At 46.1% G+C, this 26,333-nt stretch overlaps 1 protein-coding gene across 1 annotated transcript; it reads right to left on the reverse strand.

Annotated features, from left to right (window-relative positions):
* Window positions 1–5,720: 5,720 nt before the first annotated feature.
* LOC120936003 (antileukoproteinase-like) lies at window positions 5,721–18,634 on the reverse strand. Its single transcript, XM_040348077.1, has 4 exons — window positions 18,407–18,634; window positions 13,357–13,524; window positions 9,337–9,481; window positions 5,721–5,828 (listed from the first exon to the last, which is right to left on the reverse strand). Coding segments are annotated over exons 1-4 (495 nt in total). The 5' UTR covers window positions 18,588–18,634; the 3' UTR covers window positions 5,721–5,827.
* Between the last annotated feature and the right edge of the window lie 7,699 nt (window positions 18,635–26,333).

Below are 26,333 nucleotides of genomic sequence, written 5' to 3' on the forward strand. Positions count from 1 at the left end.
CACCTAAAGTAATTGGCCTGTGGCAGAGGCCCTAGAGCCGGGTCTGTGAGAGAAATCTGTTCCTCCCAGTAAATCCTAAGTGACACTTCGGCTGCCAGGCTTGTAAGAGGGGTCTGTCCGGGGGCACTTTACCCACTCCAACTAGAGTGGCGACGAATAACGTCAAAAGTGTCAGTTAGTGTCTGACTGTCCGCCGCAATATCACAGTCCCGGTTTAAGTCACTGATCGCCACCATTACTAGCACACAAAAAGTATTCCATAAATATATATCATAGTTTGTAGACGCTATAATGTTCAGGTAAAGCAATTAATATACACTTGTTGGGATTTCTTTTTTTTACCAAAAATAAATAGCATAATAAATATTGGTCTAAATTTATGAAGAAATTCGATTTTCTTTTTTTTTTTTTATTGGATGTGTTTTATAGAAGAAAGTTAAAAAAAATATATATATATATATATATATATATATATATATATATATATATATATTTTTTATTGTCTGTCTTTTTTTGTTTTTAACACAAAAGATAAAAAAACTGCAGAGGTGATCAAATACCACCAAAAGAAAGCTCTATTTGTGGGAAAAAAAGGACGTCAATTTTATTTGGGTACAGCGTCGTGCGCAATTGTCAGTTAAAATAATGCATTGCTGTATCGCAAAAAATGGCCTGGTCATGAAGGAGGGTAAATCTTCCGGTGGTCAAGTGGTTAACATGTGTGTGTGAATAATGACAATATATGCTGTAGGCGGGAAGTGGTTAATAAATGTCTTTGCTTTTTATCTTTTTATCTCCGCTAATATGTAAAATTCTTTATTTTTTATTGTTTTTTAAAGCGGAGGCTCCATTACAAAAAAAAAAAAATTAAAAGTCAGCAGCTACTAACACTGTAGCTGCTGACTTCTAATGAGGACACTTACCTGTCCTAGGCACCAGCGATGTCGGCCCCCGCCAAGGCCGATCCTCGATCCTAGCAGCTCCAAGCGCCGCCATCCGTACGGCTTCACTGCCCGTTTCCTACTGCGCATGCGCGAGCAGCGCGACGCTTTGTGAATGGGCCGGCTGCTTTCTGGGACACACACAGTTCCCAGAATGCAGCGCGCCCCATTCACAAGAAGACACCGTGGGCCGGATTCAGATACATTGGAGTATCTTTCAGGGCGGCGTACCGTATCTCAGATACGGTACGCCGCCGTAACTTAGGGCGCAAGTTCTGTATTCAGAAAGAACTTGCGCCCTTAGTTACGGCGGCGTAACGTATGTGTTGCGGCGTAAGGCCGCCTAATTCAAATGGGGATGTTGGGAGTGTGTTTTATTTAAATTTCACTTGACCCCACGTTTTTGATGTATTTTTTGAACGGCGCATGCGCCGTCTGTAAAATATCCCAGTGTGCATTGCTCCAAATTACGGCACAAGGACGTATTGGATTCAACGTGGATTCGACGTAAAGCCGTATTCGCGAACGACTTACGCAAACGACGTAAAAATGTCAAAACTCGGCGCGGGAACGACGGCCATACTTAACATTAGCTACGCCTCATATAGCAGGGGTAACTATACGCCGAAAAAAGCCGAACGTAAAAAAAAATGCGCCAGCGGGACGTACGTTTCTGAATCGCCGCATCTACCTAATTAGCATATTCCACGCGTAAACATATGGAAGCGCCACCTAGCGGCCAGCCTGAAAATGCAGCCTAAGATACGACGGTGTAAGACACTTACGCCGGTCGGATCTTAGGGATATCTATGCGTAACCTGATTCTATGAATCAGGCGCATAGATACGACGGCCGCACTCAGAGATACGACGAATCTGGCCCCCAGTGTAGGAGGAGGAAGAGAATCCACCGCGGACGATTTTCATTTATTTTATTTTATATTTTTGGTGGAATATTTTTTTTCAGGTGGAACCTCCACTTTAAGTCCTGTTGTGTTTTCGTATGTTGTGTCTCTATTATTTCAAGATTGAAAATGTAATTAAATAAAATCGGAATTGAAAAAAAAAAGTCTTTGCTGCACTTTTAACAAATGTCCACAGGATGGCAGTAGAGTTGCTTTAATCGTTGCATGCTGAGAAATGGTAACAAATGAGTAACATAGTAAAATAATTCTGGGCTGAAAAAAAAACGTAGGCCCAGATTCACGAAGCACTTACGCCGACGTATAACACGTTACGCCGACGTAAGTGCAAATGTGCGCCGGCGTATGTGTGCGCCAGACCCACAAACTAATATGCGCCTAAAAACAGGCTACACCCCGCCAACGTAGCTTGCACACGCCGGCGTAGGGTGGGCGCACATTTAGGCTGGGCGCATGGTGCCGCTCCCATTGATTAGCCATTCAAACATGCAAATGAGGGAAATACGGCGATTCACGAACGTGCGTGTGCCCGGCGCATGCTACGCGAGGTGCGCGTAAGTTGTACGTCCGGCGTAAAGTTATTCCCCATAAAGGAGGTGCATTCCGGCAACAGACATGCACAGGTCTGCACCAGGGAACACAAGCCGGCGTATTGTGCGTTGGACGTGCGTCTGGCTGGGCGTACGTTATGTTCACGGCGTGCGCAGTGATCCGGCGTAGCTTAGGAAGTTGTGCCGGCGTGGTTGTGAGGCTTGCGTCCACGTCACATGCGCAGTTCGTGATACGTACCTGTCTGGCGCTCGGCCCATCATTTGCATGGGTTCACGCCCACGTCCACCTACGCCGACGTGCGCCTTCGAAACCCACGCCACGCTGGCGCAGCGTTGGGAGCACTGGCTTGCTGAATGCAGTGCTTGCCTCTCTGCGCTGGCGTAGTGTACAGTGTTTGCTCTACGTCGGCGTAATGTGCGCCTTGCTCTCTGTGAATCTGGGCCGTAGTCTCTAATCTCTGGAGCTGTATGCAGGGCTGGTGCAAGGATTTTTGACACCCCAGGTGAAACCTCAATTTGCCACCCGCCCCCCATTGGCTCCACCCCCTTGGCCTCACCAGCATCCATCAAATGCAGCCTCACCAGCGCCCATCAAATGCAGCCCCCCCCTCTGTACCTGAGTCTTGCGATCCCCTGCTGTCAGACACTGGGCTGCCATATAGCCAGTCCAGGACATGGAAATCCTTGCAGCTTAATCTCCTTTCCGTACCTCTCAACATGTACAGATAGGAGGCATTCTACCTGGTCAGCACCGCCACAAGCATTTTTTTTTAGGGGGGGCGGCAGACAAATCTGCCACCCCCCCACCCCTGTTCGGATGGTTGGTCGGCTATTCTCATATGCCCGCCTCACACGCCCGCTCATGCCGTTTCTTTGTGCCTTGACCCCGCGGTCAAGTGACGTCATCGCGGCTCCGGACAATCACAGCGCCATCCTGATAGCCGGAACCATATTGGCAGATTACCGGAGCCCGCGAAACCCAGAAAAAACTCCAGGAGACATGTCGCCGGTCACAGCGGTCTGCCGGGACTGCTGCAAGAGCTTTGTTCTAAGGTAAGTATTTCATAATGAGCTAGTATGCCATGCATACTAGCTCATTATGCCTTTGTCTTGCAGGGTTTTTTTTTTTTCTTTGTAGTTTACAACCACTTTAAATCATAATGGTAACAGAAATCACCTAAATGGCCCTGATCAAAAGTTTCCATCCTCTGAAATGTTTGGCCTTGGTACAGACACACAAGGTAACACACAGGTTCAAATTGCTATTAACCACTTAAGCCTCGGACCAATATGCAGCCTAAAGACCCAAGGTGTTTTTACAGTTCGGGACTGCGTCGCTTTAACAGACAATTGCGCGGTCGTGCGACGTGGCTCCCAAACAAAATTGGCGTCCTTTTTTCCCCACAAATAGAGCTTTCTTTTGGTGGTATTTGATCACATCTGCGGTTTTTAGTTTTTGCGCTATAAACAAAAATAGAGCGACAATTTTGAAAAAAATTCAATATTTTTTACTTTTTGCTATAATAAATATCCCCAAAAAACATATATAAAAACATTTTTTTTCCTCAGTTTAGGCCGATACGTATTCTTTGACCTATTTTTAGTAAAAAAAATCGCAATAAGCGTTTATCGATTGGTTTGCGCAAAATTTATAGCGTTTACAAAATAGGGGATAGTTTTATTGCATTTTTATTAATTATTTTTTTTTTACTACTAATGGCGGCGATCAGCAATTTTTTTCGTGACTGCGACATTATGGCGGACACTTCGGACAATTTTGACACATTTTTGGGACCATTGTCATTTTCACAGCAAAAAATGCATTTAAATTGCATTCTTTATTGTGAAAATGACAGTTGCAGTTTGGGAGTTAACCACAGGGGGCGCTGTACGTGTCATATTGTGGACGTACATTTACATGCGGAGGTCGGGAAGTGGTTAAAGGTTAATTTCCCATATCTGTGGCATTGTAAATTGCAATTAGTGTATGTTTCTGTCAATGAGTTTGTTAGCTTTCATGTGGATCCACTGAGCAGACTAGGTTCTGAGCCATGGGGAGTAGAAAAGAACTGTCAAAAGACCTGACTAGCAAGGTAATGGAACTTTATAAAGATGGAAAAGGATATAAAAATATATCAAATGTCAGGAGTGTATGTGCTCCTGCTCCATCATAGCTGCTGGTTCCAGCATCCTGGTTTTGGCTATGGCTTTCTCCTTGTCTGTCACGCGCATGCCACGAGCTCTGTGAGTGTGACCACGGGTCCCGTGGACTCGATGTCTGCTGGGAGTCCCTCGATCATCTCACGGAGAGGAAGAACGGGGAAATGCTTATGTAAACAAGCATTAGTTCTGCCTAGTGACAGGACACTGATCACAGCTCCCTGTGATCGGGAGCAGTGATCAGTGTCGTGTCATACGTAGCCCATCCCCCACAGTTAGAACACATCCCTAGGACACACGTAACCCCTTCAGCGTCCCCCTACTGGTTAACCCCTTCACTGCCAGTGTAATTTTTACAGTAATCAGTGCATTTTCAAGGCAGTGATCGCTGTATAAATGACAATGGTCCCAAAATGGCGTCAAAAGTGTCCGATGTGTCCACCATAATGTCGCAGTCACGATAAAAAAAAAACAATGATGATTGCCGCCATTTCTAGTAAAAAAAATATATATATTAATAAAATGTATTATTTTATTAAATAATAATTCTGAATAATAAATTAAATAATAATTAATAATAAAAATGCCAGAAAACTATCCCCTATTTTGTAGACGCTATAACTTTTGCGCAAACCAATCAATAAACACTTATTGTGATTTTTTTTTTTACCAAAAATATGTAGAAGAATACCTATCGGCCTAAACTGAGGGAAAAAAAAAGTTTTTATATATATTATTGAGGGATATTTATTATAGCAAACAGTTAAAAATATTGCTTTTTTTCCCAAAATTGTCGCTCTCTTTTTGTTTATAGCGCAAAAAATAAAAACCGTACAGGTGATCAAATACCACCAAAAGAAAGCTCTATATGTGGGGGGGAAAAAGGATGCCAATTTTGTTTGGGAGCCACGTTGCATGACCGCACAACTGTCAGTTAAAGCGACGCAATGCCGAATTGCAAAAAGTGCCCTGGTCTTTGGGCAGCCAAATGGTCCGGGGTGGAAGTGGTTAAAAAGGTTATTAGCGTGTTGATGAGTGGGGGGGGGGGGGGGGGAGAAGGAACCAGGGAAGGGAAAATTAAGCAGATTAAACTTCGGCTTCAAAGGACACACAAGCTTGAGCAACAAAAATTACAATGTAGACCAATATTTGTCATGTATTTTAATGATGAGACACCCAAATTTCATGTTATACAATTAGCTGGGTATTATCTGGACGAACCCAATCTTCCCGTATTGGTCTGCAGCCAATCCTGGAAAAACAGAAATAGATGATAAGTAGATGGAAACATTTAGAATTCACATTAATTTCGGCAGCTCCGGCCCACCATGCAGTGCTACTGTGGCTCTCGCTTCCCACCTGTCCCAACTTCTGCTTCTGCTCTGTGTATCTATCAGGTAGCAGATGAGCGGGACAGAGGATCTGGCACTGAGAGAGAGGGGGGGAAGGTGATGTTTGTGTGGGTTGATGTTAGAGGGGCAGAGGACACCACTGTGGGGGAAGGTGATGTTTGTGGGGGAAGGTGAATAGGTGATATTTGTGGGGGTTGATGTGAGAGGGGCAGAGGACACTCTAGTGTGGGGGAAGGTGATGTTTGTGGGGGTTGATGTGAGAGGGGCAGAGGACACCACTGTGGGGGGAAGGTGATGTTTGTGGGGGTTGATGTGAGAGGGGCAGAGGACACCACTGTGGGGGAAGGTGATGTTTGTGGGGGTTGATGTGAGAGGGGCAGAGGACACCACTGTGAGGGGAAGGTGATGTTTGTGGGTATTGATGTGAGAGGGGCAGAGGACACCACTGTGGGGGAAGGTGATTGTGACGAGACCCTTGCTCGCTCGGTTCTGCTCTCCAGACACTCCTCTGCTTCTATTGGATCAGATTGCCGATTGCAACGTCTGATGGTCCAGTCATCCAAGGTTCCGGGATCCGAACTACAGCTATGTGCCATTCGGACCAATTAAGAACACACACCAGGCAGGCTGTATGTATGTTCAAACAGGACTCTCTTTAATGGCAGCATTCTGCTTGTTATATACAGTTTACAAGCTTATCATCAATCAAAGAACAATGAAATCTCCACCCCCTTTTCACACACTGGGGCTTCCATACAGATTTTAGGTAGACACTCTGGTGCCGACCCTGACAAGACACATTTCTTTAGATAATGACATCAGTGAAGTTAATTACTAATTGTAACAGAATACGTCATCTAGACACCTTGGCTCCGCATATAGAAGAGGTAATTACTACCGCGTTATATAAGGTACAACGAAGCAATCAGAATAATTAACATGAGCCAATTATCTAATCCTTGAGCCTGACGAGGTGACTAGGCGTCTCGTCTGCAATTTCCCCACTATACAATACACATACAATGAACATCAATCACATTCTAAAAGACATTTAGTTGAGGTAATTATCTCCCAGAGACGTCCCGTCTCTGACAACAGCTATTCACCTGCAGAACACAATAAAAGGTATTTCACAAGCCGGCTCCACTTAGCATTTCAATAGCCTAATTGTCCTATTGACCTAGTCAGGACAAAATAAACCATTTGTAATATGTCCCATCTCATGTAATACATGAATTATGATTTATCAGCCACCCTCTCCTGTGTAACAGATGTCAAGTAGAAACACTTTAGCACCCCAAGGTCCATGACAGTGATGTTTGTGGGGGTTGATGTGAGAGGGGCAGAGGACACCACTGTGGGGAGAAGGTGATGTTTGTGGGGGTTTGTGTGAGAGGGGCAGAGGACACCACTGTGGGGGGAAGGTGATATTTGTGGGGGTTGATGTGAGAGGGGCAGAGGACACCACTGTGGGGGAAGGTGATATGTGGGGGTTGATGTGAGAGGGTCAGAGGACACCACTGTGAGGGAAGGTGATGTTTGTGGGGGTTGATGTGAAAGGGGCAGAGGACACCACTGTGAGGGGAAGGTGATGTTTGTGGGGGTTGATGTGAGAGGGGCAGAGGACACCACTGTGGGTGAAGGTGATGTTTGTGGGGGTTGATGTGAGAGGGGCAGAGGACACCACTGTGGGGGAAGGTGATGTTTGTGGGTATTGATGTGAGAGGGGCAGAGGACACCACTGTGGGGGAAGGTGATGTTTGTGGGTATTGATGTGAGAGGGGCAGAGGACACCACTGTGAGGGAAGGTGATATTTGTGGGGGTTGATGTGAAAGGGGCAGAGGACACCACTGTGGGGGAAGGTGATATGTGGGGGGAAGGTGATATGTGGGGGTTGATGTGAGAGGGGCAGAGGACACCACTGTGGGGGGAAGGTGATATGTGGGGGTTGATGTGAGAGGGTCAGGGACACCACTGTGGGGGAAGGTGATATTTGTGGGGGTTGATGTGAGAGGGGCAGAGGACACCACTGTGGGGGAAGGTGATATTTGTGGGGGTTGATATGAGAGGGGCAGAGGACACCACTGTGGGGGAAGGTGATATTTGTGGGGGTTGATGTGAGAGGGGCAGAGGACACCACTGCGAGGGAAGGTGATATGTGGGGGTTGATGTGAGAGGGGCAGAGGACACCACTGTGGGGGAAGGTGATATGTGGGGGTTGATGTGAGAGGGGCAGAGGACACCACTGTGGAGGGAAGGTGATGTTTGTGGGGGTAGATGTGAGAGGGGCAAAGGACACCACTGTGGGGGGGAAGGTGATATTTGTGGGGGTTGATGTGAGAGGGGCAGAGGACACCACTGTGGGGGGGAAGGTGATGTTTGTGTGGGTTGATGTGAGAGGGGCAGAGGACACCACTGTGGGTGAAGGTGATGTTTGTGGGTATTGATGTGAGAGGGGCAGAGGACACCACTGTGAGGGAAGGTGATATGTGGGGGTTGATGTGAGAGGGTCAGAGGACACCACTGTGGGGGGAAGGTGATGTTTGTGGGTATTGATGTGAGAGGGGCAGAGGACACCACTGTGGGGGGAAGGTGATGTTTGTGGGTATTGATGTGAGAGGGGCAGAGGACACCACTGTGGGGGGAAGGTGATGTTTGTGGGTATTGATGTGAGAGGGTCAGAGGACACCACTGTGGGGGGAAGGTGATGTTTGTGGGTATTGATGTGAGAGGGGCAGAGGACACTACTGTGGGGGGAAGGTGATGTTTGTGGGGGTTGATGTGAGAGGGGCAGAGGACACCACTGTGGGGGGAAGGTGATGTTTGTGGGGGTTGATGTGAGAGGGGCAGAGGACACCACTGTGAGGCCAAGGTGACGTTTTGTGAGTCCAGAGTCATCTTTCTGTCAGGCTCTTCACGTTTCCTTCCTGCAATCCTGTACATTAGAGCCTATCATAATAGTGAACAGGTGGGATGAGTGTCCTGTACATTAGAGCCTATCATCTAATAGGGAACAGGAGATATGAGTGTGCTGTACATTAGAGCCTATCATCTAATAGGGAACAGGAGATATGAGTGTCCTGTACATTAGAGCCTATCATCTAATAGGGAACAGGAGATATGAGTGTCCTGTACATTAGAGCCTATCATCTAATAGGGAACAGGAGATATGAGTGTCCTGTACATTAGAGCCTATCATCTAATAGGGAACAGGAGATATGAGGGTCCTGTACATTAGAGCCTATCATCTAATAGGTAACAGGAGATGTGGGGATCCATTAAGAATTGAAACAAATATTTTCTGGTGTGATAACTCTTTGGTATCAGAGGAATTCACAAACATTTTCAAAGCCATAAGTTCAGATCCTATTATCTCCTTACAGTGCTCTTGAGATGACAGTGTTACCTTTAGACATTCATGCAGACTTTATTGCAGGGGGTTTCGCAGCATTTTTTATTCCTGGAGCAGTCACGGTCAGTCCTGCATTCAGATCTAAGCCCTGGGGTTTCGCATCGTCTATTGGGGACCCTCGGACAACTCTTCCCTCCGAAAGCTGCAACGCAAATATAAAAAATAAAAAAATTATAAAAGCTTTAGCCCTGTCTGATTGAGAGTGAACCTTCCGAGAGGGAATATATAAAATGATTTAAAAAATAAATAAATATATATATACACAGGGCTTTTTTTCTCAGCGAATAGGTTCAGGAACTCCGACCTTCAACCTTTATTTCAGCTCCCTACCCACACCTGAGCCCTGTTCCTTGGTTCCACCTCCTACTGACCTCCCAGTGCTGCCCATTTGAGAGAATACAGAATCAAGTATCATTTTTTCTACTAAGTGATTTGCACGGAATTTGTTAATGATAACAAAGAAAGACACTAAAATAGATCCCTTACCGTGAGCAACAATCGACCCTACCCCAGCAACAGTAGACCCTCACCCCAGCAAAAATAGAGCTCCCACACAAAAATAGAAGACACCTGCAACAAAATACCACCCCAGCAACAATAGACCCCCGGCAGCAACAACAGATGTCCCAGCAGAGTGCATCAATAGACCCTCCAGGAGGCAGCAACAATATACCTCTCCCTCAGCAGTAGACCCCCCCAGAAACATAAGACCCCCCCCCCACTAGCAACAATAGATCTACCCAGCAACAATAGACCTCCACGCAAAAAATATATCCCCACCAGTGACAATAGATCCCTCAGCAGCAAGCATCATTAGACCCTCCAGCACACCCTAGCAATCCATGCCATTACATACATTCATTGCTGTAGGTGCCGGAACTGCGCTCCCCCGCGTTCCTGCTGAAAAAAAGCCCTATATATATATATATATATATATATATATATATACATACACACACCGTATATACTCGAGTATAAGCCGAGTTTTGCAGCACATTTTCTTAGGCTGAAAATGCCCCCCTCGGCTTATACTCGAGTCAACTTTTTGTGACTGGTCTTCCGGATTTTGGGGACCCGGTACCGGATAACTTGGCACACATGTAGCTCCACTCTTTCTCTACAAGTGTGCAAAGTTTGTTGGCCGGGGACCGTCGATTTTTCAAATCCGGAAACCCTTCCATAGACTCCCATGTTAAACGGTAATTTTTCCGGTGACTTTGGGGACCAGGTACCAGCCGGTCGTAGGTCCCCTGGACCCGGAACTTGGCACACGTATATTCCAATTTCTCCTCTATAAGTGTGCAAAGTTTGTTGTCTGGGGGACTTACGGCTGGGAAGCACCAATTTTTCAAAGCCAGACACCCCTTCCTTAGACTCCCATGTTAAACAGTAATTTCTTAAGTAATTTTGGGGACCAGGTACTGGCCGGTCGTAGGTCCTCTGTACCCGGAACTTGGCACACATGTAGCCCCATTTCTCCTCTATAAGTGTGCAAAGTTTTTTGTCCAGAGAACTTACGGCCGGGGAGCACCGTTTTTTTTTCAAAACTGGTCACCCCTTCCATAGACTCCCATGTTAAACGGTCATTTCTTTGGTGATTTTGGGGACCAGGTACTGGCCTGTCGTAGGTCCCCAGGACCCGGAACTTGGCACACATGTATCCCCATTTCTCCTCTACAAGTGTGCAAAGTGTGTTGTCTGGGGGACCTACGGCTGCGGAGCACCGTTTTTATTTCAAAGCCGGGCACCCCTTCCATAGACTCCCATGTTAAACATCAGTCTAGTCATGGGCACAGTGAGGCATGGGCACAGTGAGGCACGGACACAGTGAGGCATGGGCACAGTAAGGCATGCACATGGGCAGGGTGAGGCATGGGCACAGTGAGGCATGCAGATGGGCACAGTGAGGCACAGTGAGGCATGCAGATGGACACCCTAGACTTATACTCGAGTTAATACGTTTTCCCATTATTTTGTGGTAAAATTAGGTGCCTCGGCTTGTATTTGGGTCGGCTTATACTCGAGTATATACGGCATATATATGTTTATATATTTATTTCATACTTTTAGTTCTGACTAGAGTTGAGCGGACACCTGGATGTTCGGGTTCGGGAACCCAAACCCCATTGTAGTCAATGGGACACGTGCTTTTGGAAAGAAAAAAATGCGCAGAGGTCCCCGCAAATTCAATAACCAGACCCTTCAGGTCTGGTATGGATATTCAGGGGAACCCCGCCGTCAATTTAAAACATGTGGCCTGGTGCGGTTCAGGAGAGGGCGCACTCTGTCCCCCCCTCTTTTCTGCGGCGGGCCAGGTCAACGTGCTTTTTTTTAAATTGACGGCGGAGTTCCCCTTAATATCCATACCAGACCTAAAGGGTCTGGTTATTGAATTTGCGGGGACCTCCGCGCATTTTTTTTCCCCGAACTCCGATCCTGGACCCGAACTTTTTCCAATTATTCGGGTTCGGGTCTGGGTTCGGGAAAAACCCAATGTCCGTACCGAACCCGAACTTTACAGTTCGGGTTCGCTCAACCCTACTGGTGACCATAATGAACAGATGAACAGCTAAATTATATAAGTGGTACAAATATGTTTTTTTCTTGAAACACCATGGCCATCTCCTGGCAATATTGTATTGCAATTTTTTTTTAAATGGAGTTACTTTTAAAATGATTAGTGTTGCCGTAGTTAAAAAAAAAGTATAAGTATTTTTCAAAAATTTTATTCTAAAATGTTCCCATTTATAATGACACCAAAAAAATTATGTTTCTATTGCAACTTATACTTATGTGTGGCACTTATAGGTGGCACGGATGGGCACTGATAGGTGGCACTGATGGGTGGCACTGATGGGTGGCATTGCTGATTTTATTTGTGCCATAATGGTGCCAGTCAGTGCCCATTTCTGAGCACTGATTGGCATTTGTTGGCCATTAATTTGCACATGTGGATGGCCATGAGAGATGTACCTGGCCATCCACATGTTAGGTGCTTCCCTGGTGGTCCTGGCGGCTTCCCTGGTGGTCTAGTGTGGACATCCGTGGGGGGGCTGCACTGATAAACAATCAGTGCAGACCCCCCCTGTCAGGAGAGCCACTGATCGGCTCTCCTCTACTCACGTCTGTCAGACACGAGTGAGGGAAAAGCCGAGTAGAATAGAAAATAAAGGAATAGAAAATAATAGAATAAAATAGAAAAAATATAACCATGGTCTTAAAGTCAAATTTCAAATTTGAACTCAAATACAATAGGAAAAAAATATTGGAGAATAGAATATAAAAAATAATAGAATAGAATAAAATAGAAAAAAAATAACCTTATTATGAAATTAAAATTTTAAATTAAATTCTAATTAGAATAGAATAGAAAATAAAAGAATACAATACAATAAAAAAACAATAGAATAGAATTGAAATTATATAACCATTTTTTAAATTGGTCGTGAAAAACGATCGTGTGTAGGCTCCAGAGCATTTTTCTCAACGAGAAAAGGGCGTTAAAAATTTAGAACCTGCTCTATTTTCTCTCATCGTTTTTCACGTCGTGAAAAACGGTCGTGTGTAGGCTTTAACGAGGGGGGAAAAAAACGCGCATGCTCAGAAGCAATTTATGAGACGGGGAAATTAGCATAAGCAGCCCAAAGGGTGGCGCCATCTGACTGGAACTTCCCCTTTATAGTGCCGTCGTACGTCACCGCGTTTTGCTCGAGCATTTTTTTTTTCACGATTGTGTGTATGCAAGGCAGGCTTGAGAGGAATCACGTCGAGAAAAACGTCGTTTTTTTTTCAATGACATGAATAACGGTCGTGTGTACGACAGCGTTATGCTGCCTACACACGGTTGGAATTTCCGACAACAAATGTTCGATGGGAGCTTTTGGTCGTATATTCCGACCGTGTGAGGCTCCATCCAAAATTTGCTGTCTGAATTTACGCCAACAAAAGATTGAGAGCAGGTTCTCTATTTTTCCGACGGGAAAAAGCTTTGATGTTTTACCCCTTCAAGGTACTTACGTGGTTGAGGCCTCACAGGTCTTTCAGGCATAGGTGGCAAACACTGGTACACACAGTAGGTGGTGCAGCACTTCTTATTTCCGTCACAGCCCCCATCATCGTTACACTGTCCTTTCGGGTTTATAAACCGGCAAGGGCGAGAAGAGGGTTGGCAGACTCCAGGCTTCACTAAAACACAAAACAAGATGTACATGAGACCTCTCTGCATGAGGGACATTATGGACACACCCTTCCATGGCCGGTGCTACCACTAGGCAAAATAGGCAGCCGCCTAGAGCGCACACTGCTGCCTAGGGCGCCCGGCCACTGGTGTTCCTACTCTCTTCTCTCTGTAGCAAGCAACTAAGTATCAGCATCATCATTCGTTCGCACATAGTGTCAGAGGCGCAGCGGCGTTGGAGGACTGTGTCTGTGTCCCGACTCCTGAATGAATGGAAGCAAGCAAACATTCATTGATGGGCGCTGGTGAGGCTGTATTTGATGGGCGCTGGTGAGGCTGCATTTGATGGGCGCTGGTGAGGCTGCATTTGATGGGCGCTGGTGAGGCTGTATTTGATGGGCGCTGGTGAGGCTGCATTTGATGGGCAATGGTGAGGCTGCATTTGATGGGAATTGGTGAGGCTGCATTTGATGGGTGCTTCATTAAAAAGGTGGGGAATACATGGGCATGACAATAGGGGTGGAGCCAAGGGGGGCGGCAAAATTAGGTTTCGCCTAGGGTGTCAAAAATCCTTGCACCAGCCCTGCACCCTTCAGCACACAATATTTCTTACAGTGTTTTCAAGCACCCTGCCCACTATCGAGGAGTCTCTTTGTTTCTGTTGGTGGGTCAGCAGATGACATCTTTGGCTTTTAAACTCTACATTCTGGGACTGTTTTTTATGCTTTACGGCAGTCATTTTATTTTGCCTAATTTTTAGCGCTGCACTCCTTTATTTTTTAGAACAAAGGGGACACATGTTGGGACTTTATATGGGACGTGAGGAAAAGTTCACGCCCCCATCCCTGTCTTTGAGTATAAGGGGGGGGTTGGGACTTTGTGTGAGGTGTATGTGGTGGAACCAGAACATGATCATGTGGGTGTATATAAATTCCATTTATTAATACACCAAAAATTATAATGTAATTTGTATAAGCTAAACAATTCATTAAACTGATAACATTATAGCAATACAGCGCATGGTAAAGAGATTATAAATACATTGTTCCCCATGTGGTGGATGAAACAGGTCACAGCATCAAATCTATCAGCATGGTAAAACCATCTATGATTGTTAAAATGTATGTTTTTTGTGGCTGCATCGGAAATTAGCTTGACGCGTTTCGTGGGATTATACCCACTCGTCAGGAGCACGATGCTTAAAATTCTGAAAGAGAAAGGGATTAAGAAAGACCAATGATGCACTGCGATTACCCATGGGGAAAATGAGAAAAAATATAGTAAAGATGATGACTGTCTGTGCCCACTTTATATTTTAAATTAAATTTATTAATTTAAAGGGGTTGTAAAAATAAATAGCTTCCTTTACCTCAGTGCAGTCCTCCTTCACTTACCTCATCCTTCCATTTTGCTTTTAAATGTGCTTATTTCTTCTGAGAAATCCTCACTTCCCGTTCTTCTGTCTGTAACTCCACACAGTAATGCGAGGCTTTCTTCCTGGTGTGGAGTGTCGTGCTCCCCCCCCCCCCCAGGACTACAGGAGAGTCAGGACGCCCACTAACACACAGCTCCTTTCTCGATCTGCAACGTAGAGAGCGTCCTGATTCTCCTGTATGGGCTCTATCTGATCTAGGTCTTTCCTCCCAAGCTTGACCACCAAGGCCACACTGCAGAGTGCATGAGCATCATGGCAAATGTAGTTCTAAAACATCTGGGGTGCCAATGTTCACCATCACTGATCTAGATGATGCTAGACATCCTCCAGCCAGGAAATGGGATGGGCTCTATCTGATCTAGGTCTTTCCTCCCCAGCTTGACCGCCCCCTGGCCTTCCGCTTCCATCCATTGGAATCGTACGATCTGGTGTTGTACGAGGAAAATTTTCGATCGAATAATATCGGATGAACTGCCGTGATAGTAAGATTTTCGGATCGTGTGTACACTACTTTCAAGAGCCGATCACGACAGTTCATGCGATATTATTCGATCGGACAAGCGCAAACATGTTCCTTGTGCTCATGCACTCTGCCGTGGCCTTCCGCTTCCAATGAATGGAAGTGGAAGGCCAGGGGCGGTCAAGCTGGGGAGGAAAGACAGATCAGATAGAGCCCATCCCATTTGGCTGGAGGATGTCTAACATCATCTAGATCAGTGGTTCTCAACCTGGGGGTCAAATGACTATTTGCCAGGGGTCAACAAATCCTGGGCTGTTCCTGAAGCCTGCAGCACTCTCAGCCTTTTCACAGCCAAACAGCAGGGCTGTCCCTGGAGCCTGTGGTCGCCCAGCTGGGCTGCTCCTGGAGCCCTTGACTGCCCATTCAGCTCACAGCATGGCTGTGGGGGAAGAGACTAGAGGTCAGCTGACTGGTGAGAAATGTGAAGTGGGAGGGGCTGGAGGAGACCCTATCTCCTGATTTCGGCATTGGTGTCACTGCTGCGAGACACCACAGAGCTGGAGACACATTGAGTAACACTACCTGTGATTATAGTTGCCATTTAAAGTCCCCACTACAGTTCTCAGATCAGCAGATGATCTTGATCAAGAGCATCTAAGCTGGCTGATCATAACTCCCTGCCAGCACCCCCCCCAAAGGAGTAAGAGAAGGAATACAAGTAGAGAATACATGGAAGGGAGAGGAAAAGAGGGAGAGGAACAAAGAAAAAAAGGGAGAGAAAGAATAAGAGAAAGAACAGGAAAGATGACTAGAGAGAGGGATGGGGGGACAAGAAAGATAGAGAGATAAAAGTGAAAGAAAGGAGAATATGGAGAGAGTGGTACATCCTAAAATGTACCAGAGGGGGTTTTAATACTGTAGGAGTGTAAGGGACTTAGGGATCCCTAAATGTCCGTGGGCTAGGGGCGCAAATTACTTGTCTGGCCTTAGGTGCTGAAAACCCACGCTACAAAAATTCTACTGTTAGGGGTCCCCACAACTTGGGAAATTTTATCAAGGGGTCACGGCACTAGAAAGGTTGAGAACCACTGATCTAGATCAGTGATGGTGAACCTTGGCACCCCAGATGTTTTGGAACTCCATTTCCCATGATGCTCATGCACACTGCAGTCTGGCCTTTCGCTTCCAATGAATGGAAGTGGAAGGCCAGGGGCGGTCAAGCTGGAAAGGAAAGATCTAGATCAGATAGAGCCCATCCCATTTAGCTGGAGGATGTCTAGCATCATCTAGGGCAGTGATGGTGAACCTTGGCACCCCAGATGTTTTGGAACTACATTTCCCATGATGCTCATGCACTCTGCAGTGTGGCCTTCCACTTAGAAATGAATGGAAGCGGAAGGCCAGGGGCGGTCAAGCTGGGGAGGAAAGATCTAGATCAGATAGCGCCCATCCCCTTTGGCTGGAGGATGTCTAGCATCATCTAGACCAGGGGTCTACAAACTTTCTAAACAAAGGGCCAGTTCACGGGCCTTCAGACTTTAGGGGGACCATACTAGGGCCATTGGGAGCAAAAAAATGTCCAGTGGGAGTAAATAATACCATATATTTGGTGACAGTGGAAGGACTAGTGCCCCATTGTTGGTGTTAATGGAAAGAATTGATGGTGTCAGTTGGAGGAATAGTGCCCCATTGGTGTCAGCAACAAGTATCATGCCCCATTTAAATTGGATGGAATAGTGCCCCAAGGGCCGCATTAAGGCAAGCAAAGGGCCACATCCGGCCCCAGGGCCACAGTTTGGAGACCCCTGATCTAGATCAGTGATGATGAACCTTGGCACCCCAGATGTTTTGGAACTACATTTCCCATGATGCTCATGCACTCTGCAGTCTGGCCTTCCTCTTCCAATGAATGAAAGCGGAAGGCCAGGGGCGGTCAAGCTGAGGAGGAAAGACCTAGATCAGATAGCGCCCATCCCATTTGGCTGGAGGATGTCTAGCATCATCTAGGGCAGTGATGGCGAACCTTGGCACCCCAGATGTTTTGGAACTACATTTCCCATGATGCTCCTGCACTCTGCAGTGTGGCCTTCCGCTTCCAAATGAATGAAAGCGGAAGGCCAGGGGCGGTCAAGCTGAGGAGGAAAGACCTAGATCAGATAGCGCCCATCCCATTTGGCTGGAGGATGTCTAGCATCATCTAGGGCAGTGATGGCGAACCTTGGCACCCCAGATGTTTTGGAACTACATTTCCCATGATGCTCATGCACTCTGCAGTGTGGCCTTCCGCTTCCAATGAATGGAAGCGGAAGGCCAGGGGCGGTCAAGCTGGGGAGGAAAGACCTAGATCAGATAGAGCCCATCCCATTTCCTGGCTGGTGGATGTCTAGCATCATCTAGATCAGTGATGGTGAACCTTGGCACCTCAGATGTTTTGGAACTACATTTCCCATGATGCTCATGCACTCTGCAGTGTGGCCTTCCACTTCCAATGAATGGAAGCGGAAGGCCAGGGGCGGTCAAGCTGGGGAGGAAAGATCTAGATCAGATAGAGCCCATCCCATTTAGATGGAGGATGTCTAGCATCATCTAGATCAACGATGGTGAACCTTGGCACCCCAGATGTTTTGGAACTACATTTCCCATGATGCTCATGCACTAGTTGAGCATCACGTGAAATGTAGTTCCAAAACATCTGGGGTACCAAGATTCACCATTACTAGCCTAGATGATGCTAGACATCCTCCAGCCAGGAAATGGGACAGGCTCCGTCTGATTTTCTGCAGCTTCTAATGCGCATTGTGAAAAGCTCACAGTGTGCAGTGACATCAGAGTAAGCCATTTCAGTAGAGGAGAGAAGCCGGTACAACAGTGCAAGACTGAAGGTCAGATTTTAATTTGAACACCAAATAAAACAATCACAAGAAACAAACAAGGAAAGTTTGGCCCCCAAGTCCTGCCATTTTCATAGCGATCAGTCCCTTGGTGGGTGACTTACCTTTAGAAGGGGGACGGTGGGGTGGAGGACCTGGATGATTGTGTGGAGGAACTGGATAAATGGCTGGAGGAACTGGATAATTCGGTTGGTAGGGTGCAAGGCCTGGAAAGTTGGGGAGGAAATCGGCGGAGATGGCTGAACAGCTCAGGAGGAGGAAGAAGACGGCGTTGTACGGAGACATGGTGGAGTCTATGAGATTCGGGATGTACACGGCGTGTTATATAGGACTCTGTACAGGTGGAGATCAGGGAGGAGGCAGAATGTTAGAGAAGAAGATATTATTTTATTCAGAGTTTCATCATACAAGTGACATCCTATAATTAGATTTTAGTTTTAATATACACCTTACCTTTTATCTAATGTATAAAGACAGCATAAAATTATAATTATATCCTTATATCAACTTCTCCTCTCACATGGCAGAGGATTCCCAAGACATCCAATATAGTAAGTGCAATGGTTTTTCTTTAAACTTAGGAAAAGGAAAAACATGTTTGGTCGGACTCACTGCCAGAGTCATTTTTGCATTTTTTGCACACGTTTAAGAAATCATTTTCGGCCGGAAGACTACACAAAATACCCAAATGTTATATATTTTCTGAAAGCAGACACCCTTTTTTTTAAATCAGATTTTATCTTTATTTTCTTTTATACCACAACAACATACCGTACAGTATATACTCGAGTATAAGCCGAGGTACCTACTATTACCCAAATAAACTGGGAACACGTATTGACTTGAGTATAAGCCTAGGGGGGGGGGGGGGGAATGCAGCAGCTACTGTAAGCAGAAAAGTGTCAACAATGCCCATTTGCACGCCTCACTGTGCCCAACCTTACTGTGCCCATTGCCAACTCGCTGTGCCCTACCTTACTGTGCCCATTGTCAGCTTACTGTGCCCATTGTCAACTCGATGTGCCCATTGCCATCTTACTGTGCCCATTGCCAACTTGCTGTGCCCAACCTTACTGTGCCCATTGCCATCTTACTGTGCCCATTGCCACCTTACTGTGCCCATTGCCACCTCACAGTGTCTATTGCAGCCTCCCTGTGCCCGAGTCATTGTACCTGAAATTCATCTAAGGTCACGTACACACGGTCGAACATGTCCGCTGAAACTGGTCCGCGGACATGTCCGACCGTGTGTACGGCCTAGTGGACAGGTTTCCAGCGGACAAAAGTTTCTTAGCAAGCTAAGAAACTTGTCCGCTGGAAACATGTCCGTTGGACATGTCCGATGGTTAGTACACCTAATCGGACATGTCCGCTGGTTATGACGTGTAACCAGCGTCCCGAAATCCCGCGCATGCGTCGAATTGATTTGACGCATGCGTGGAAGCATTGCACTTCCGTGTTTGAGAACGTCGGTGTCTTCCAAGTCACTGCGTTCTCTGTCCGCGGGGATTTTGGTCTGATGGTGTGTACACACATCAGACCAAAAGCTCCCAGGAGACATGTCCGATGAAAACGGTCCACGGACCGTTTTCATCGGACATGTCTCCTCGTGTGTACGGGGCCCAAGACTGCGAGCGTCTGTTGTTTAAATATCGCAGCTTCCTCCTGATCCCGTTCCGTGATAGGCGTTTCCAGCAAACACTGTGTTGAGTGTTCTGCCTATCACGGAGGTCCTCTCATTTTTGGACTCCGTTTCCCAGCAGGCACTATGTTCAGTGTTCCGCCAATCACAGACGTCTTTTCATCCTCGGACAAGAGAACGTCCATGATAGGTGGAACACTGAACACAGTGCCTGCTGGGAAACGGAATCTGAGAATGAGAGGACCTCCGTGATGGGCGGAACACTCAACACAGTGTTCGCTGGAAACGCCCATCATGGAACGGGACCAGGAGGAAGCCGCGATATTTAAACAATGGATGCCGCCCGCAGTCTAAGAAGATTTTCAGGTACACTGACTAGAGTATAAGCCGAGGGGTATATTTTCAGCCCTAAAAAAGGGCTGAAAAACTCGGCTTATACTCGAGTATATATGGTATACACAAACATAACATTGAACTCAAAACACCAAAAAACATTCACAAAGCCACAAAAAAAGGGGGGGGGGGATTTTAACCCACCGCTTTTCCCACTCCTTCCACTGTCAAATCAATACACAATCCTTTTAGCCTATAAATAAAAACTGTTATTCTTTTTCCATGCATCTGTATTCTGGCAAAGGGAAATCCTAAGGCCTCGTACACACGACCGAGAAACTCGACGGGCAAAACACATCGTTTTGCTCGTCGAGTTCCTTGTGAAGCCGCCGAGGATCTCGGCGAGCCAACTTTTCCCATTGACTAACGAGGAAATAGAGAACATGTTCTCTTTTTGGCCCGACGAGATCCTCTTTGGTTTCCTCGGCCTAAAGTGTACACACGACCGGTTTTCTCGGCAGAAAACGTCTCCCATCGAGTTTCTGGCTGAATTCGTGTGTACGGGGCCTAACTCGGTCCCGTATCCATATGGTCAAGCCACAGCTTCCAAATAGTATCAAACCTCTTAGATAAATTCCTCATGCCGAAAACATGCCTCTCATTGGATTTTTGATCTGAATATATCCATCTCCTATCAGATATAGTCGGAATTTGAGGGGAGCTCCACATCTGGAGCAAGTCGAGTCGGTTGTTAAGCCAATATTAAACAAAAATTGCGGGTGTCCTATACGCCCTATGCAATATATAAAATGATGTCAATATAAAAGAGGGTGAGAGAGATACAAGGGGAAGGGGAAGGGGAAGAGCCCAAAGAATCTTATCCCAGACATAGTCAGAGATAGGGTCAATATCGCGCTCCCATTTCTCTCTAGATGGACAATGAAATTGAATAGAAGTATACTGTAATAGAGACTTATGCCGCATACACACGATCGAATTTTGCTGTTCTCTCTTATGAATCCCTTAATTTAGTTGCTTAAATCTATTACACAAATTTGACATTTACGGCGCATTATCAAATTTGAAAATTATTTTGCCAAGTCCGAAGCTATGGGAGTGGGCTTGCCACAGCAACTTCTATCTCATTTACAAGCGAGCTTTAAACTAAAATGGACAAATTCTGTGTTAAAAATTTTTGGGGACGTTTTTACCTTTAAAACTTTCCCAACTTTTTGACCTGAATTTCCCCCATTATTGTCACTACCTAAATTGTATGGGGGACTAGAGCCGGATTTATGGACATACTACCACGCCACCCATCTGGGTAGGCGCGTTGATTGGTGTTGTCACCAAAGTGACATACCTCTTCCGAGACCTTGGTGCTATCAATCATTGTACAGAGTTATGAAAAGCCACCCTCTTATTGGCCCCACTACACATATCTGTACGCGTCTTTTTCTCTGCACCTCTCTCTCTTCATCAAACTCTCCATTATTCCTGATTCTGGGAAACACACGGGTAGATTCAGGTACGTGCGCTTCTTCTTACGGCGGCGCAGCATATTGTATTTACGCTACGCCGCCGTAACTTACAGGAGCAAGTGCAGTATTCACAAAGCACTTGTTCCGTAAGTTGCGGCGGCGTAGCGTAAATGGGGCCGGCGTAAGCGCGCGTAATTCAAATGTGGAAGGGGGGTGTGTTTTATGTAAATGAATGATGACCTGACGTGATTGACGTTTTGTACGCATGCGCCGTCCGTGTACATATCCCAGTGTGCATTGCTTCCAAGTACGGCGCAACGATGTATTGGTTTCTTTTTTTTTAAGTGTATTTTGTGTGTGCCGGACTGCAGGAGTTGGGAGTAGGCAGGCCTCCCCCAGAGGCAATCTGCCACCTTTCTCCATGCCCCGGGTGGCAATGGCGGGTGTGTGAGGGGGTCCTCCCACACAGCCCGCCAAACCTGCTCCACTTTGAAGCCCAACGGGGCAGAGGGACTCCCTATAAGGGAGTGAGAGGATCTAGCCCGCTCAACCAGCCCCGTTAGTCCTTCGCCTCTCTTTTTAGAGACCGCGTGGTCAAAGTGCGTGCATGTTAACCCAATTTCGAGTGCGTGTAAGTGTGATGTTTTTTTGTGGGAGGGGGGTGGGCGTACTAAGCGCAGGCTTACCTCACATAGCACACCCACCGGGAGCCGGGCTGAGACCACCAAACTCAATTCACATGTAGCTGAGACCGGGATCCAAACCCCTAGCTGCAGAGGTGAATGGCTTGTCAGCGCAGTGCCAATCGCGTTGAGCCACCGCAGCTCCCAGACGTATTGGTTTCGACGTGAACGTAAATTACGTCCAGCCCTATTCGCGAACGACTTACGCAAACGACATAAATAATTCAAATTTCGAAGCGGGAACGACGTCCATACTTAACATTGGCTGCGCCTCCTAATAGCAGGAGCAACCTTACGCAGAAAAAAACTTTACGCAAACGACGTAAAAAACTACCGCCGGGTGCACGTACGTTTGTGAATCGGCGTATCTAGGTAATTTGCATATTCCACGCCGAAAACAACGGAAGCGCCCCTAGCGGCCAACGTAATATTGCACACAATTCTACGCCGCCGCATTCAAGTTACGTCGGCGGAGGAAGCCTATTTTTTTTAGCGTATCTGCCTTTGAGAATCGGCGTAACGATACGCGGATTTCAAATTACGGCGGCGTATCTGGAGATACGCCGCCGTAAAAGGTACGTGAATCTACCCCACTGTTCTCACCAGGATGCTATGATGTAACTTTCCAGAATCTATCGAATTTAGAAAGTTTCCAAGACACCCATTTCCTTACAGCAGAACATTGGCTGTCACTGCCCGCCCTTACAGACCCCTCCTTGGAAAGCTTTTCAACTCCATCATTTTCTAAAATCACTCCCCGCTCCCAAGACTTTTGACCAACCTCTCACTATTTTCGAAGAGTACTGCTGACACCTAAATTCTGCCACCCACCCTCTCGATCAACTATAATCTACTGATTACACCCCCAGACAACCACCAACTTCCCAGTTTAACTAAATGGGAACATGATTTAAATCAGGGTTTGACAAATTTGCTTGGAATCTAGGAGCTAGGTAAAAAAGTTAGGAGCCAGAAAACGCGCCCCGTCCCGACGAGCTTGCGCGCAGACGCGAACACATACGTGAGCAGCGCCCGCATATGTAAACGGTGTTCAATCCACACACGTGAGGTATCGCTGCGATTGGTAGAGCGAGAGCAATAATTCTAGCCCTAGACCTCCTCTGTAACTCAAAACATGCAACCTGTAGATTTTTTTAAACGTCGCCTATGAAGAATTTAAAGGGTAAAAGTTTGTCGGCATTCCACGAGCGGACGCAATTTTGAAGCGTGACATGTTGGGTATGAATTTACTCGGCGTAACATTATCTTTCATAATATAAAAAAAAAATGGGGATAACTTTACTGGTGTCTTATTTTTTTAATGAAAAAAAGTGTCATTTTTTCACAAAAAAAGTGAGCTTGTAAGACCGCTGCGCAAATACGGCGTGACAGAAAGTATTGCAACGATCGCCATTTTATTCTCTAGGGGGTTAGGATAAAAAATATATATATAATGTTTGGGGGTTCTAATTAGAGGGAAGAAGATGGCAGTGAAAATAGTGAAAAACAACATTAGAATTGCTGTTTAACTTGTAATGCTTAACTTGTAATACCAACGGCCACCACCAGATGGCACCAGCTCACATCTGGTGGTAATAACTTGTAATACCAACGGCTCACCACCAGATGGCCCCAGCTCAAAGATGCCCCCTTCCAATTCAAGTCGCCAGGACCCTATTTCTAGTCGCCTGGCGCCCGGGATTTGTCGAGCCCTGATTTAAATCATATTTTCAGCCCTCACCATAGACATCATATTCTGCGGTTCACACACAAATCCTCCATATGCACCAAAATGCAAGAGATTAATTTAAAAATACCATCCAGGTGGTATCATACACCATCATTGTTACATAAGCTGTCTCCCTCAATATCAGACCGCTGCTGGGGATGCCAGAGGGAAATAAGAACACTTCTACACATTTTCTGGTCATGCACTAAACTCAAGCACTTCTGGAAAACGATCTGTCACACCATAGAAAAGTTCACGGACAGACCAATCCCTGATGACCCAGCCTTCTTTCTTCTTCATGTCTCCAATATCCCAGAAAAAGTTTACAAGAAATCCATTATTTGCCACTTCCTTGATGCTGCCAAGATGTGTATCCCTCTCAATTGGAAAACCATTGGCCTTTGGCTACGGAAGATTGAAGAAATTAACAAAATGGAGGACCTTGTCCCTTCATCAAGGCACCAACATGAACGATTCTCCAAAACCTGGACTCTGTGGAACACATTTATCTTTTCTGATGAGGGAAGGGCCTTGCTCGAAAGCGATATTGCCAATTAATCTCATATAGCTGGATTCAGGTAGCCGTGCCCAACGTTAGGCAGGCGGTAGCGTATCTCATATACGATACGCCGCCGTAAGTTAGAGAGGCAAGTGCTGTATTCACAAAGCACTTGCGTCCTAAGTTACGGCGGCGTAGCGTAAATGTGCCGGCGTAAGTGCGCCTAATTCAAATTGTGAAGAGGTGGGCGTGTTTTATGTAAATAAAGCATGACCCCATGTAAATGACGTTTTGAACGAACGGCGTCCATGGACATATCCCATGCTCCAAATTACGCCGCAAAGACTCATTGGCTTCGACGTGAACGTGAGCCCCATTCACTGACGACTTACGCAAACGACGTAAAAATTTGATGTGGGTCCGACGTCCATACTTAACATTGGCTGCGCCATCTTTTTGGTGGATTATCTTTACGCCTGAAAACTCCTTACGTAAACGGCGTATCTTTACTGCGACGGGCAAGCGTACGTTCGTGAATAGGCATTCTAGGCGTAAATCAGCGTACACGCCCCTAGCGGCTGGCGTAAATAGACAGCTAAGATACGCCGGCGCCGGCGGTCGTATCTTAGCTACATTTAAGTGTATCTCAATTTGAGAATACACTTAAATATACGACGGCGCAGATTCGGAGTTACGATGGCGTATCTACTGATACACCGTCGTATCTCTACGTGAATCTTGGACACGCTGTGCATCCATGTTCCCTCTCCCCCCTTTTTCCTTTTCCTGTCCCCCCCCCTCCACCATTTTTCCTCATCTATCTCTCTATTTTCTTTACTATTCTCTCCCCTCTTTTTTGATTCTTTTCCTCCCTTCTCCCCTTGATCTACTTTCTGGACTTCTACAGCTCCACCTTTATTCCTCTCCAATTTAAGGAAAATTAGAAAACCGGTCGAGACAGAATCCGTGGAATCTTCTCTTGTTGTCTGTCAGTTATGCAAAATTGGCCTCCCTTTACTTTCACAGACATACAATGATTATCATGTATGGCTGCAGGCTAGGGTATGGTACCGATTCCAGCAATACATGTGGTTTCTGCCACGCCTTCATAAGGCAATTTTATATTTCTATATTGTACCTAACATGTACTGTATCCCTACTGTTTTGATGTTATGAGTCCTGTCTTTTGCTTCTGTCTAAATAAAAGAATTTAAAATAAATAAATTACTTTGCAATGTCCAAAAACACTCTTCTGTACCTGACACATTTCAGGTTCAAGCCTTTTGTCAGGGGTACTTGATAGGAGAATGTATGTTCAAATACTTTTCAGAATAGAATAGAGTAAATGGTGCAATGCTCAGCTAGGTTGTTTTAACAGAGATCAGAAATATCACTGCAAAGAATGGTGTCAATGGAGATCTCCGACACCGATATCCCATGGGGGTCCACACTGGTCACATACCACAAGTAGTAGAAGAAAATGACAGGGGCAAGTTCCATATGGGGGGGGGGGTAGCACAGTATGGGCCTACATATGGCCCTTCTGAGGCCCCATACACACGAGAGAATTTATCCGCGGATACGGTCCGTTTCCACGGATAAATCCTCTCAAAGATTTCCGCAGATTTCTATGCGATGGAGTGTACTCACCATCGCATTGAAAT

This window comes from Rana temporaria, chromosome 4 (assembly GCF_905171775.1).
Source record: "Rana temporaria chromosome 4, aRanTem1.1, whole genome shotgun sequence".
NCBI classification, from domain to species: domain Eukaryota; kingdom Metazoa; phylum Chordata; class Amphibia; order Anura; family Ranidae; genus Rana; species Rana temporaria.